The sequence below is a fragment of the Pseudochaenichthys georgianus genome, chromosome 12 (assembly GCF_902827115.2).
Source record: "Pseudochaenichthys georgianus chromosome 12, fPseGeo1.2, whole genome shotgun sequence".
Taxonomy (NCBI): domain Eukaryota; kingdom Metazoa; phylum Chordata; class Actinopteri; order Perciformes; family Channichthyidae; genus Pseudochaenichthys; species Pseudochaenichthys georgianus.
Window position 1 is genome coordinate 21,939,623 of NC_047514.1, and position 16,250 is coordinate 21,955,872.

A 16,250-nucleotide genomic window follows, 5' to 3' on the forward strand; every position below is an offset into this window, starting at 1 on the left:
TAGCAGCTTGCTAACGTTAAGGCAACTGGAAGGGGAACGAGTAAACGAAAAGAAGCAGTGGTAATTAACAAAATTTCAGCACAAAAAAATCATGAATATTCAGTCTTTTTACAAACCATTTCACTACATTTTGAAGCCTCTTTCTTATGTAGCATTTGTTTTCCGGAACAAATCGTATAACTTGGATTCATAGCTACAGTACAACCAGTACACAGTTTCAAAGTAAAGCACAGTTTATTTAAGGAAATATATTTTAAAGTACAAATTTGACCTTTTTGGACATTGGGTGACCATGTAACAAGATGTAAATATAACGTGACACATTCTGCTTCCTCCTGTACGATCCTTAAAAACCTCCCAAAAGACACCATAGATTGGTTGGTGAAATATGTCTCGGGTATGAAAACAGTCCTTCTGTTTGACACATACAAGGAGCCTGCGGCTTCTCGACAGTTGATAAATGAAGTGCAATAGCTGAAACAGCAGGGAGATAAGGTCTTTCCAAATCAGCAACATGTGTAGCAAACAGTGTGGACGCAATCGCTTTAACTAAACCTCTGTAAGCATTTCAGAGCTGGGACACATCGATCAATAGTAATGGCAGTACCAGTCAGTCAATTCATTAATGGCTTTTTCCATTGCTTGGCGAAAAATAAAAACTCTTTGGCAAATATTAAACTAAAAGGGCACTTGGAGAACAAAGACCTCCAAATTCCCTATCGCACAATGTAAACGAAAGGGAAACACAACACTGCAAAATGATATGGGATCTTTCTTTGACCATGCAACAACAGGGCTAGAAGTTTTCCCAATAAACAACTGACAAAGGAACAAAACCGAAAAGCATAATTTAAGTGAAATATTTTCTTTAAAAAAAATCTGCATAATCGAGTTTCGACAGATTTAAACGAGTGTGGGATAAAACAGCTGTCTTTAAGTTGATATACATTCAATCTCACCATCATAAAGTCTTTAAAAATGTTACTCTTTTTCTCAGCAGAAGAGATTCCTGCTGCTGAAATTCACATTTAACAAAGTGCTACAGCATTCATAACTGTCATTTCCACCCTATGCCCAGGGTCCCCAGGCTCCAGTGGGACCCGGGTCACATCGGGGGTCCTCATCGGGGAAGTTTATCGGTAAAGCACTTTTCTGGTAATGGTTGAGCCTAGTGAGAAGATACTCTACTACTGTGGGGAAGTGAGCGGATAATTCATTCCTCTCCTCTGGATCTTTTTCTATGTCAAACAGCATCACGGGCTTCAGTGGATCCGCCCGGGGGGGGTTTGAATCGGAGCTGTTGTGCCCGGGTCGCGGAAACCAAACGTCACAACCTGGAGGAAACAAGATGAAGGAATCAGATTGGCAACCATGGTGGGAAGTAGCTCAATACATTAACACAAGTACTGTATTAAAGTACAATTTTAACTTACTTCACCACGTTGGAGAGAATAATATTACAATTTTGACTGCACTGCCTTTGTCTGAGAGCTGTGGTTACTTTTTGTTAGATACATTTATTATAAAAAACAAACAAAATATAAGCCTGTTCAATAAAATGCTGGATTAAATCACTGGCTCCCAATATTTTTGATTTATGGCCCTTACCTGCTCTAGTTGAAGCTTCTTGTCTTAGCTAGACATTTGAAGCCCTCTCATTTAAATAAATATTTAAGGCCTAAAGAGGTAAATGTATATTATTATAACCATATACTATATATTCATTCAATATTTTACAAAGTAATGCAGAATGATTGTCAAAACTGTTATTTGATTTTCCTCTTCAATCAACCAATTCGCCACCCATTAGATTCATTTTGTGACCTTTTGAAGGGGCTTGACCCCCATTCTGGGATTATATTTACTGTATTATATTTACTGTATAAAACTAGTTTAAACTAGCTCTACCAACACCAGCTTCACAGGGGTGTTTTTATACTTCTATATAAAAATACTTTTACTTTACTAAGGGCTCCAGAAACGTCTTCCACCGCTGTTCCGCTGTTGATTTTCCGCTTCGCACTTAGACTAAACATGTCATTACGGTTGTCAGGAGATACGGACCTGGGTAGCCCGTCAGCAGCTTCCAGTTGGAGGATCGGATGGCGGCGTGAAAGGACACATTGAAGCCAGAATTGGCCCTGGAGCCTCCGCTGACCACCTGAGCCAAAGATGACTGACGCTGAGTGCCAAGACCTGCAGAGAGGAGAGGACGGAGCTGATCATGGAGGTCATCCATCTCTAAAAATATGCCTACAACTAGCTCCCACTGATTAAAACGATATTAGACTACCACTGGATACAAAACGCCCTCTGTGGAAGTCCATGTAAACCATACGGGAAGGTAGACTGGCACCGAAAGTCAGTGCATACCTGAGAATCGAGTGAAGGTGTCAAAATAAATACACCAATAAGAAAGACCTCTTTTCTTGCTGTAAAACCAACATTGAAGCTGCAGGAATGAACGCTTCATAATAACACTTCCCTTTAAGAACAGAAACTATTGTACGTATTCATTTCCTTAAAGTTTTAGGAGGAATTTGACTATTATGGTGGTACTGTGGTCAACTCAGCACCAGTCTTTTCATATCTGCCAAGCACAATGAATAATTTGCCATTACTGCTGTCGGGCAGATTTTTAATACAGTATAAAACGAGAACAAACTGGAACCATATCACAAGTCAAGGCAAAAGTGAATAATTGGCCTTTGTTCTGAGTGTGTCCAGACATTTCTGCAGCCTCCTGCCACAATCCATTTCTCCCCTTATGGAAAATGTCTACCAGAAGTGAACACATTTTTTTTTTAAGTGGCCTTGAGAGTATTATCAGGTTCATGCTGTGTTTGACCCCGACAATATGGTCCTGATTAGACAGATTTGCAAGTAATTTCTGCGTCCTAACACTGTCGCAAACAAGTATTTCATCCCATTCTTTGCTTATAGACACAAACCCCACCCACACCAAGCCAATGTTCCCATCGGAGCTCGTTTTTATGAAGTGGATCCAACCACAGCGACATGACTGGAGAATTAAAACATGTCCGATCTCAGCGTTTTTGCGACCACATGATAAAAGCTCTGACATTGAAATCTTCACTGATCATTTCGGAAAATTACATGTGGTTCTCTTAATTGTTCTCACATGCATTATTAAACTGGGTTTCTCAACGCAGAGCAATCCAGAACCACACCAGATCTGTAAACAACTTGCAGAGCCTTCTTCCTTTACACAAGAAGGCGAAACTGCAGTATTGACATCAAGCGAGATTCAGGTGTTATGCAAGTAGGTGGGAGATTGCATTTCAAGCTTTTGCTTCTTTAAGGAAAGGAGCCTCAAGCCCCAACTCACATACTGTCCATTTCTCACATTCATTCCTGCACGAGTGCCTTAACGCCAGGCCCTGCTCATCTGGACCCAAAGCAGGAGAATCCACAAATGGGCTCAAAGAAAAGGAGGGAAAGGCGGGGGGAAGTGGGAAGAGACCCTGAGAGAGCAGAAGGGAAATTTGGGGGTGATTTAAGGCTTGGGCCAAGTCCAGGGTTTCTCCGCAAGAAGTTCAGGGACCCCTCTGTGACCCATTTAGTTGGGATCCCTCTTCTCACACAGAGTGAGAGCGAAGAAGGGGCATTTTGAAAAGCAACTTGAAAGGAGAAACTATGTCAAAAGGGGACAAAGCTCTTTCATGAGATAAATGGAGAAAACGCCAAAAAAGGAAAGCAGAGAAAGAGAAAAGGGGAAGAAAGTGGAGCCGTCTGAAAGGAAAAGAGGAATCTCAGGCTGGAATGCATCAGGAGGAGCCGGCTGTCACTGTGGTCGCTGACAATAAAGTCTCAAACATAAAACATGGACGCTTGTAAAGCAGCAGTGTTGTTCTCCACTCTCTTATCATTCAAATGATTTAGACGGTGATGCCCGACAGTAAACCTTCAGGGTGATTTGAGCTCTGCTCGCTAATGGCTGTGCAAACAGAAGTGTCTAAAAATATGATAAATCAATGATGGGACTATAAATAAAGTATTCAGTCAAAACAGGCTATTTTGGCTGTTCCCAGGAGCTCTTTTTTTAGATGTGAGATGAGATGTTAAAGGTGTTAACTTTAGTCACTAAAACGACAGGGAATTAACGCAGCTTTAAGGAGATTTGTCTCACCTTTTAACTCAACTTTTTTGTTTGTTCTACACCTTTTAATGTGTTTGCCGCACTGCTCCCATCAACCTCTCCATTTGCAGAAGACAGCTGTTTGTAGTTTAAAAAAATCTCTGAAAAACATCACTGCACTCTTTCAATGGAAGACAGAAAGAGTCAGCAACTAGCAGACAAGTACATTAAACAGCATTTTAATAGCTGAATATATTTTGAGTTGGTGACACTATATCACCGCAAAAAGGGAGGGTAAATATCAGACCTATGTCCAACTTCATGTGTAAATACAATAGGCAACCATTGGATTTATAAAGAGGATAATGTGTCATGGTTGTGTTGACAGCTTGTTCCACATACTCAAGTGACCACAATTAATTAATTAATGCCGTTTTGAAATATAAAAACTGGGTTAGGGTTACAACATTTATTGCAAATACCTTGATTTTGATTTTTTTTAAAAAGGATGTTGCTACTGTTAAAAATCATGACCCCCCCCCCCCCCACCAGTGAACGATACCAGGTGTGTGTGAAGCTGAAACTGAAACCAGATCTCTGTAAAGTTTTCCAGGTGACTATAAATGTAGGAGCAGAATATATTGTACATCACATGTTGAAGAAGCGCTCTCCACTTTTACACACTGACTCAGGAGGAAGTGGAATCTGTAATAACTTGTGTTCACATGATAGACACCGGTGAATAACACTAGATGCGACCCTTTAGAAAGCTGCTCCTGCACCAACATAAATACCATACGGTATTTATCAGTGATAATTCCTCTACCACCCCTGGCTGAAGAGAAGAGAAGCACTGTACTTCCAGGAGATGAACGAGGCTCTCATGACGACCCATTATGTGCCCATTATGGCACATCTGTGAAACATTTCAGCACTCCTCCTTTGACCTCTTCTATTTTCGAATGTGTAACTAAAGGTGCAGCTTTCTCCACAGAGACAGAAGTAGTGGCCTCAGACCAGGACCACCTAATATTAAGTGGTTAAGACGAGAATGAGGCCACTCCACTGACAGCCGAACACAAAAAGGGAGTCACATGACCAATTTCCTGGAAACCTCCCCACAATCACAGAGCGTAAACTGTAAGCGCACACCCCGGACCTCAAACATCGACTATCTCAGATTCCAACAATGTCGACTGATTGCAGTTTCAACCTTGTGTAATCAGCCTTCCTTACAACAGCATAGCAAATAGCATTGTATGAGGTCCAGTGAACACAAAGAACTAACCGGAAGACAATCAAGCCAATTCACAAAAATGATTCAGATTTGTAAACACATGGAAGAGGTTTGTTTCTTATGATTATTCCATGTAAAATGTACTTTCACAGATATGACGTGTACTTCATAAAGCAGTGTTTCTCAAACTTTTTCATACCAAGGACCACCTAACCAATAAAAAAAACACTCGCAGACCACCTAACTCCACAAATATCCAAACACACATCGTTTTTTACAAATCGCCTGAAAATGGTACAAACAAGTGGCAACATGTGTGATGAAGGTGTTTATCTGGGCTATATCATGCAATCGAAAGTGAAACTTAAGCTTGTTCCATTGTGCAGATATTCCCGCGAGAGTGCGAAAAACTTAAATAAATGTATTTCTTTCAAATGTGAAATTGTACCAATATACTCACGGACCACTAGGGGGCGATCACGGACAACCAGTGGTCCGCGGACCACACTTTGAGAAGCACTGTCATAAAGCAACCAAAATGACATCCAGTGACAATAATCTCCATGTGAGAATCACCTCTCCTCTCCTCCTCATAAACTCTTAATCCAATAAAACACATTTCACACCCATAATAAACTCGGCGTTGACTTTTAATGTGAGTTTAGTTGGACGTTATGCAACTCCATGCTATTCTTAAGCCCCTGTCTGCCTCGACTTGAGTTCATTGGATTCACGATGTCTGGCGTATTTGTGAATACTGGCTCAAACAATGAGCCTCTTGAGACGTGTTGGGAAGAGAGAGAAAACAGTAGAATTACAACATTAGCGTCATACATTTCATAAACACTCACAGATAGGCAGCACAAGGTTTTCATCATCTTCACAGGCTGTATCAAATGTGTGTCACTGGCTGATTAATGAGGATTAAGAAGAGATTCTCCATGAGTGTGTACTGGTGTCCTGCCACAGTCCAAACACTAGCTAAATTGCCTGCAGGGGTATATGGTTATCTGTCTATATTTGTCAGCCTTGTGACAGACTTGTGACTGGTGTATCCTGCATCTCTCTCCCAGTGTGAGCTGGGAAGGGCTTTTCTGATGACAGATTGAAGGGTGAGAGGGGCCCTGTTATGCTCATCTTCAGGTTCATAGTGTCTCTACTGGGACATGTCTCCATGCTTTAATGTTCAAAAGGTCTTTATTTCTCTTATACTGCCTGTGCTGCAGCAACACTTTTCACCCTCTGTCTGAAACCAGAGCCCAGTCTGCTCTGATTGGTTAGCTGGCCAGCTCTGTTGTGACTGGTCAAGTCTTATATAGTGATGTCACTATGTTAAAGAAGTAAACAAAGGAGACCAGGCCGGGGGGGGGGGGGGGATAAACTCTTTCTGGAGGGAACTTTGGGATGTTAGCCTTTGCAGACCATATGCATGCACAACAATACCTAACCATCAAATCAAGTTTTATTTATATAGCACATTTATAAACGATTTTTGATCGAGCCAAAGTGCTGTACATATAATAAAAATAGCCTACAGTAGAGACACTTTACAGCAAATACAACAGCACAGATTGTTCAGAATATCAGTATGACAATATGACACCCTCTATCCTTAGACGCTCTATCCTTAGACCCTCTGTCCTTAGACCCTCACATCGTACAAGGAAACACTTCCAGAGAAAACCCACAGTTTAAGGGAACATGGGAGAAAGCTCAGGGAGAGCAACAGAGGAGGGATCCCTCTCCCAGGACGGACAGACGTGCAATAGATGCCGTGTGTAACCATGTTTATATCTAGGACTTGCATCATAATTGGCTGGGATCAAATGTAATCATTTGAACCAGAATAGACTTGATCTAGCAAACAAAGAAAGGTTGGGCCAAAACTGCTCGGCTGCAAACCGTGAAAGCTGACTTTAGGGAGAAGGAGCTAAAATACGGAACAGAGGAAGATCGGTCTTGATGGAGCAGAGTGTCCAAGTCTTATTTCCAGTCAGACAGCGAAGACGACGAACATACACCCTGGAGACCACACCTTCAATGTGATCAGACACGCCGCCCATCAAATCAAGCAAGGAAACCAAAAACCTCCTCCTCATCTCCTAATTCTGCCGCAATTGCTCGGACCACACCCATCATCAAACTCTGACTTCATTCGGATGACTGTGTCTTGGTTTGGTTCAACATTATTGCATTGACATCACATGGCAAAGTCCTCAGCCTGTCAGGTGGTTCTCGCTGCAGGAGGTGTCTCCAGGATCACATGTGGCCCTAATTACTGACATACTCACGCGGTGCTAACAACAACAGTGTCGCTCTCACTCGTATAAGTCCACAGCCCTAGGTTGCCAGTATACTCTTACATCTCCTCCACACCTTTTATAATCAGATTCGACAGGGTCTCTGTCCAGGATATGAACTTCTCTTGACACAACTATTTCCGTGTCTTTTTATGTGAACAACAGAGTGCAACACTGTGGATGTCGTCCAGGACAGTGTCTACAAAATGGTCGCTGTTATATCCATATTGTAACAAAATCCTACATAAAGCTTTTGCCATATTTCAGTCTGGACTAAGGCAGCTGGCTGACAAACCATAAACTGTAATGAGGGTTCACATTGGCCAACATCCAAATGTTATTGAATTATGTACTGTATATATTTTTACTTATTGTAGCATATAATTAAAAAATCCACAATAATCCATACATTTATCATACATACAAATTACCCTTAAAGTCAGAATGTTTTATAAGACAGGGATGATTTTCTCCTCATTTCCTTTTCTCAATAAAACACAGGAGACATATAGCTGTTCCAAACGGCTGAATGCAAACGGAGTTCCCAGACTTCTATCAAGACGTGTAATGATCTCAGCCTCTTGGCAATACGTGCTGCAGTGAATACTTTCTGGTGGGATATCTGCAGCTTGTGTCAGTCAACGTTTGTATTTCACAAGATCCTATTTCAAAATGTATGTCAGACTCCTCTCTTTACCCGGTCTGAATGAGTGCATAGTGACATGTACACACACTTATTCACCACAGTGCAGTTAGGAAACTCAACCTCAACTTTGTCCAACTCCACAAATGAAACCCTGCTGGAGGTATTACGTGTTATATGTTCTGATGAATATAAATCACAGTGCAGACAGAGTGGGAAAAACCCCATTTATGAATAATGAAGCATGTGAACTTACACGGAGAGATGTCATTATACAGAGGGTCGATGTTGTGCAGCAGCTCCAGTCTGGGTGAGGCAAAGCCTTTGCTGCAAGATAAAAAGTAACCGTTAAACATATGGATACACAACTAACACACACAACACCGTGTCTGACTCATGCACTGTAAAATCCTCTGGGATCTGGAAATGTAAACCAGCTGGCCATTGCTCACCATGCAGTCGTATGCTCTGACCGCACTCCACCACAGAGAAAACACACTACTCTCACTGACCACAGTGTCTGATAACACAACTAAAATAACTCCCGCCTGCCTACTGTTCTGGGCCATCATTTGCCTTTTTTATTTTCCGCCGGCCAAGCTGCTGTTTTCTGTAACTGGCCAATTAAATACAAGATGAAACTGTAAAAAGCAGTGAAAACAAACAGCAGTGTGTGCCCCGTGTTGTTTTGCACAACACACGGCAACCGGCAGCAGTAAGCGGTCAGCTGACGTGCTTCAGCCAATCAGGTCAAGTGGAGGCTGTGAGTAGTAGTTTGTGGTCCAGGCTAAGCATTTTCTGCTGCAGCCCTTCATTTCCCCTGCTTTCACTGTGTCCACATTTAGTTTACAAATATAACATGTCCGTCACGTAGTAGTCAGTGGCAGCCTGTGTGATGACCTGAGCACCTATTAACATGCAATGTAGTTTGTGGTGTGTCACCAGTTGCATGATAACTCAATCTTTGCAGTGTTCTCCAAAGCACAATTCAATATTCTACGGATAAAATAATTCTCAGGTATGTTCCCACATGAAAGGATTTGTAGCTAAAATAATGAGTTTATCCAAAAGCAGGATTTCATAGTTCTTAGAGGCAGAGGAGGCGATGGAGAGAGGATCAGGGGAGAAAAGAAAGGGATGGAAGGACTACAGATGTGTGTGAGAATGACTGATGGAATTTCCTTCTCTTTGAGCTCCTATTGCCGAAGTAACAAAGGGCTTATTGAAGGAGCAGGGGCTCCTACAAGAAAAAGACGCTCGGTCAGGGAGACAGGCGGAGGCAGTTGGAGCTCATGGGGGGAAGGATCGGAAAGAGGCACAGAGAGAGGGCAGGCTGTCAGATTTAAGAGCTGGTATCACTCACATTGTAAACTCTGACCTACCACCCAAGAAACGTCTTCAGCTGAAGAATTCAAAACCCACATGTGTGAACAATATTTACAGTTCAGCAGCTCACCTGATTGTGTTCCACACGTTGAATCCGTCCAGTGGCTTGGTGCCGTTGGTGCTCCCTCCGGCCAGGCCAACGAGGGTTGGCAGCCAGTCAGAGATGTGGATGAGTTCGTGGCTGACGGTCCCGGGTTGCTTCAGCAGCGGGCTCGCGACAAACCCCACTCCCCGGATCCCTCCTTCCCACAGAGACCACTTCCTTCCTCGCAGCGGCCAGTTGCTGCCACCGCTCAGCGTCTGACCTCCGTTATCTGGGGACAAAATGTAATGTCACAAGGAGAAGAAGACAAAGGGATTTCAAGACTACAGCCTTGTAAGCTCTGTTTAGAAACCAATACCACTAATGCAGTATTTGGGCAGAATGCAGATTCCATGTTCTTCCCGTGGAGAAGAGAGAGCAGCCAAACGGATATTCCTATAATGTTGGTAATGTTGCTTTTACCCCAGAGAGAAAATTGACATCTGTGAAAATACCTTTGAAGACGCAACACGCTGCTGGATAAAATGTCTAAAACATATTGTTTCCACTTACAACCGAACCATGTCGTAACATACATTAGTAAAAGGGCCTAAAGCCATGCTGGTAGTTACATATTGTAATATTTTCTGTGATGTTGAACTAAAGGTAATGCTCATTTTCAGGTTTTATATTTGTATTTAGTTTCTCTACTGTGACATGTTTACATGCTTTTTTTTCTCCTACTGCCTGTGCTGCAGCACCTCTTTTCACCCTCGGTCTGAAACCAGAATCCAGTCTGCTCTGATTGGTTAGCGGGCCGGCTCTGTTGTGATTAGTCAACAGCTTAGAGATGTCCCGCCCTTTAGTCTATCAGGTACAGTGTGTTGGACTTCTGTTGCAAGCAATAGAAGTGCAAGTGTTAAGTATTGATGTCACTACGTCACAGAAGTAAACAAAAGCAGTCCAATTGAGGCGTTTCAGGCAGTGTGGGGGGGGGGGGGGGGGGGGGATTTTAGCATTTGCAGACCATTTACATCCACAAAAACCTATATAACACACGACAGGAAAGGGAAAGCACAGAACCACAGAAAGCATAATAAACAGTTCATCTTGAGGAGGAAGTTAATGTGTGCATTTAATTAAATAGCAATCGATTCAGTAGTTGAAGAGACATTTTTTTTTAAAGTCACACATGTGAACCCCATGGTGGCTCTAGTGTAAAAGTCTGGCGATAACAAAAGTCAGTAGGATTGATCCTCCTAGGAGCTGAGTGTCTTACAGAATTTCATTGTAATACAATTGATAGTGATTAAGATATTTCTGTCCAAACCAAAAAGTTGTAGAACGACAGGAATATGCTACCCATAAAGCATTCAAACAATACAGCAATGCTCATCTATGTATCTCCCCTGCTAGACACACACACACACACACACACACACACACACACACACACACACACACACACACACACACACACACACACACACACACACACACACACACACACACACACACACACACACACACACACACACACACACACACACACACACACACACACACACACACACACACACACACACACACACACACACACACACACACACACACACACACACACACACACACACACACACACACACACACACACACACACACACACACACACACACACACACACACAAGAGTGACTGTCATCATCCCGATGAGCCTGTCCAGTATAAACTGTGTCATGCGAGTCCAGGAAGTAGTCTGTGCCGATTCCCGAACTGTTCTGGAAAAGTCCGTCTGCTCCTTAATGCCTTTTCAAGCTGCTTTGGCTCTCTACAGGCCGATTCTCTCTTTTTTCTTTGGCAGCTTCCCCTCCAGTTTCACCTAATGCTCTTGAGCTTCCTTTGCTTACAGTAAAGGCAGAAACTTTCGTCATGGAGGAATTTCAACGCTAGGGTTATTTTCCTTCCTGTTGTGCGTGATTCATCTGGGTCAATTATAACAGCTTACAAAAACAATTGTAGATATGACTAATGGAGCAATTGATAGACCTTACTGACTCATTTTGGGAAAGGATGTTTATCTTTTATACACTATATCCTGGTCACTTTTACATAACCATTGCATCACATTGAAGAAAGCAGGAAGTATCTGGAGTGTTTCCTCCGTCAGAGTCTGCCCGGCACATGGCTGGCGGAATCCTTCCACTTAAAGGCAACCAAATGTGTAGAACAATGAAACAGGCCACCTACCGCAGGCCATAAGACAAACTTGCACTTTACTTTTGCAGCATTGTTCCAGTCTTCTAATTACCCTTTTTAAATATAACCCTCAAAGGAGTTACCTACTTCAGATGCATTTCATTACAGGTTCCACATGTGGAAACCTGAGAGCAGGCAGATGTTTAGACGACGCTGCATGCCCCTTTCTTTGCCTTATTCTGTTCTTCATCAAAGGTCTATATGACGGGTCCTTTTTAAGGTTCAACCATACCGAGACTTCCGAGGTGTGCTTGATAAACGCAAATGAAAGTGTTGCTTTAGTGTGATTCCGTTTTAAATATTCACATCCAGCTTGTCACAGATTCTGACATTAAAGCCTGTGAGAATAAATACAACAAAACATTGCTCTCTAGTGGAAATCTAGAGCATTACAAGAGCTATGTTAAGATGAACCTTGCCTGGGAAACAGTGCATTCATTGAACTTGCAAGGATATTTGTTTCATTATCCAACCAGCTGATACTTTAACTCAATAAACTCATCTAAACTCCGCTCAACCCTAGAAAACCGGCTTTGATGCACAAAGTAAAGGTGATTTTGAGTCTGCTTACGTAAATTGTAATTGCTCTTTATTAAGCACTCACTGATCTGGTTCCCAATCTGGCACGCTATGAAAGAGTTAGACGGATAGAGAGAAGCTCACCTAATATCTATTTATGTGCAAATAAACAGCGAGTTGTTGTCATTGTGGATCTCATTTAAATCTCAGGAGTTCACTCTGATGAAGTGAGATGATCTAGACTAGAGCCTTTCTTAGATCTTAACATTTGTCCATGAGATTCTACAGAAGACATTTTGGTCATTATCTAGCGTTTCAGTAAAACATACCTGTTGAGAACACCAGGATGGTGTTGTCCCACAGCCCCCCCTGCTGCAGGGCCAGGGTGATGTTTCCCACGGCCTCGTCCATGGCCGACACCATGCCGGCATAATGCCTGCGATGGGGGTCTTTGATGAAACTGTAGGGGGCCAGGTAGCGCTCGGGCACCTGCAGCGGAGCATGGACTGCTTGAAGCGCAATGTACAGGAAGAGTGGCTGCAAGATGAAGATAACAGCATGTGAGGAAACTTCTCTGACTTACTGATGTAAACAACAGTAGTGAGTGCAACCAAAAAATACTGTATAACCTCAAAGGGCATTATAAGGGCAAACATTAAAATCGAATCATTTTGATATATCGAAAGTTGATGGGAAACAGCTGCTTATTTTGACATCCAGCCGTTATGGATCATTCATTCTTGTTTCTACTAATGAAAGTACAATTATATCTCCTTAACATCTGTTTAAGTCTCTACCAACTCCTGAGGGAAATATCTGTTTCTTTAACTGATAAATCCTCCACTACTGTATGTTCACCAGCCAGCCTCTCACTCTTTCTGTCTGCTGTTTCGTGCGTATCAGGTAGGGTACTGAGGTTTGTTTTTGTTGAGATTTTTGCTGTGGCTGTGAATGATAAAAAAAACTGTGAAAGGGAAAGGGAAGTATTATACTGGCCAAAAGCAAACATATGAACTGCAACTCACTAATAAAGAAAATATAAACAAAAAAAGGGAAACCCTTTCAGTCTAACTGTATACTTTGAGTGTCTAGTGTTTAGATAGGATAAATAACTCAGTAGAAATCAAGTTAATCAGATCATCCAGATCAGGACTTACTGCTCCACACTGTGACACTTTGTGCAGGTGTGTGACTCGAGTGTGTGTCACCTTGTTAGAGTTGTGTTTGTTGATGATGCTGGTGGCTCTCAGGCTGAGCAGCTCAGTGGAATAGTCTCCTTTGTATCCCGTGGCGACCTCTTCTCCGTCCCGCAGGTCCAATGCACAGCGACTCAGGTTCAGACCAGCAATCCGAGAACAGCGGGCATGAGTGAAGTAATCCTCGCTACCTGTGAGGTAACCTGGAGCACAAAATAATACAATTAGAAATGTGTAATACTGGGAATAAAACTACATCAAATGCTTTGTGATAATTAGATATACCAAAGTATGTGTCAAAGCCCCGGCGTGTGGGCAGGCAGTCCTTCTTGTACATGCCCAGGTGCCACTTGCCCACCATGTGAGTGGCGTAGCCCGCCTCCTTCATCAGCTGAGGCAGCAGTTTCTCGTCCAGAGGCACACAGTAGGGCTGACAGGGCCAGATGATCTGGTGCTGCATGCCGGTGCGGATCTGAGGAGGTTGAAATAAACACATATTGTTAGGAAATACATTTTGTTGAAAATGCATAAGACTGTGAAAATGGCACAAAGCTACATCTAAAATAGCGAAAGGGGAACCGACAGCCTCTGTGGCGACAGTGATGCAAACTAAAGTTTCAAAATAACGACTTTGTCCTCTTGTTCTACTTTCCGACAATGTCCAAATTGGACTTTTCCCCATGGAAAGTTCTATTAAAAACAACCAGATTCAGAGACAGCTTCATCCCGCAGGCAATAAGACTGTTAAACAACTGAACTGCTGAAACAATTTAATAACATTCATCTGCTACTTAGTAATTATGTATCTATTATTCCAATAACTTGTATATAGACTCGTATTGCACTATTCCACTTTTTTGGACTTTACTTGTCATCATGATGATCCCTTCCCTACATTTGACGGGAGTTATAGTTCCTTTTCAGATTTGGATTCTTCAAATTCTTACTACTTTTTAAGCTAAATAAACAATTTTTAACATTCTTTGATCAGCTGGAAAATGAATCTTCACAAAGCCTTTTTTTATTGATAAAATAAATAGCCTAAATAAACTTGCCTTACCACAATCTTAAACCAATGAACAGCAGAACACACACACACACACACACACACACACACACACACACACACACACACACACACACACACACACACACACACACACACACACACACACACACACACACACACACACACACACACACACACACACACACACACACACACACACACACACACACACACACAATAAACTCTAAAATGTACACACTTTTAAATTGTGTTATACTGCAAATAAAACACTTTTTTAAAATTAGTTTTATCCTTCCTACTGTACTAACTTTTTTTAATATTTATATTTCTTGTGAACATTTAGTATTTAATTTATAACTTTTAATAAGTTGTTAGTATAGTTTATAAAATGGTTCTACATGTGTTCCTTGTTTACAATGTATTTCCTCTTCCTGTTTTTATGTACGCCAAAGCAAGTTAATTGTATGGGTGAACGTGAACCTTTCAAAAAACCTGTTAATCATAGGCGGCGCGTGAGGCTCAGGTTTGTGAAGGCTAAATAACTTGTTTTACCTGACGCGGCGTCTATAGAAAAGAGATCAACTCAGTGTGCGGAGTTTACATCTCTCGAGTCATATTATAGGATAAAGGAAATACAGTTTAAACTGCCGTATGCAGAGAAGACGCCGACGTGTCGCACTTATCATTCATATTACATCATCAATCAGATCATCGATCATATAATCTCATAATAATTTGTATTTTACCAGGATGCAGTGACACAAATATTTGGGAAGGCTTAGCCTTCCCTAGCCTACAGCACCCGCCGCCCCTGCTGTTAATATTAATAAAACACATCTTAAATAATGGTAAAATTGTTTAACTTTTCCTAGTTTTAATCAATTTAGGGTTTGAATGCATGACTTGTTGCAGTATCTTCAGTGTGGTACTTTTGCACATGGATCTAGAAGATACTTCTCTGACCACTATGCCCTGCAGGAATCCATAGAAACCCAGCCATGCAGGGGTCTCAGTGTGTGGGTCTCAGGGTGAGGGTCTCACCTGGTACCTCCCGGTCATCAGCAGGTTTCTGGACGGGGTGCACAGAGGCTGGACATAGTAGTTCTCCAGGCGGACTCCTGCCGCGGACAGCTTGTCCAGGTTCGGCGTGCGGATCTCTGAGCTGTGGTAGCCGACATCATACCAACCATAGTCATCTGCCAGGATGAACACGATGTTGGGCTGCTGGGAGGCTAACATCACAGAGGGGCTCACGAGAAACACAGCTATAAAGAGCGGATACTCCATCGTTGGTCTCAGTTAAGAACTCAGCAGAGCTCTATTAAATCAAACTCGTCTGTCACAATGTAAATTGGAAGTCCGGTAGGCTGTATAACCGTAGAAGAAATAAAAACATGGCGAATAAAAGGCTTAGAGCTAGGTTGTCATAACTTCTTCTCTTTTTCGTTATAACATCCACACACAAAAAGTCCCTACAGTTTTTAAGTTACTGCTTCTTGCTGTCACTTCCGTGTCCCGCAGATTGAAAACACTGCCTTGACTGCAGTAGCCAATCAAAGGGCT

The 16,250-nt window shown here is 42.2% G+C and overlaps 1 protein-coding gene across 1 annotated transcript; it reads right to left on the reverse strand.

Annotated features, from left to right (window-relative positions):
* Nucleotides 1-215: 215 nt before the first annotated feature.
* Nucleotides 216-16,209, reverse strand: arsb (arylsulfatase B). Its single transcript, XM_034096098.1, has 8 exons — nucleotides 15,729-16,209; nucleotides 13,943-14,129; nucleotides 13,670-13,860; nucleotides 12,791-12,998; nucleotides 9,736-9,979; nucleotides 8,536-8,606; nucleotides 2,065-2,196; nucleotides 216-1,334 (listed from the first exon to the last, which is right to left on the reverse strand). Exons 1-8 carry the CDS (start codon nucleotides 15,972-15,974, stop codon nucleotides 1,069-1,071), a joined length of 1,545 nt encoding a protein of 514 aa, XP_033951989.1. The 5' UTR covers nucleotides 15,975-16,209; the 3' UTR covers nucleotides 216-1,068.
* Nucleotides 16,210-16,250: the final 41 nt, after the last annotated feature.

Excerpts from the sequence above, each read along its gene's own strand:
- arsb (XM_034096098.1), bottom strand. The coding sequence starts at position 15,974 with ATGGAGTATCCGCTCTTTATAGCTGTGTTTCTCGTGAGCCCCTCTGTG. Across the intron at positions 14,130-15,728 it reads TGATGACCGGGAGGTACCAG|ATCCGCACCGGCATGCAGCA; the intron begins GTGAGACCCTCA and ends CAACCTCCTCAG. Across the intron at positions 8,607-9,735 it reads AACGTGTGGAACACAATCAG|CAAAGGCTTTGCCTCACCCA; the intron begins GTGAGCTGCTGA and ends TTTATCTTGCAG.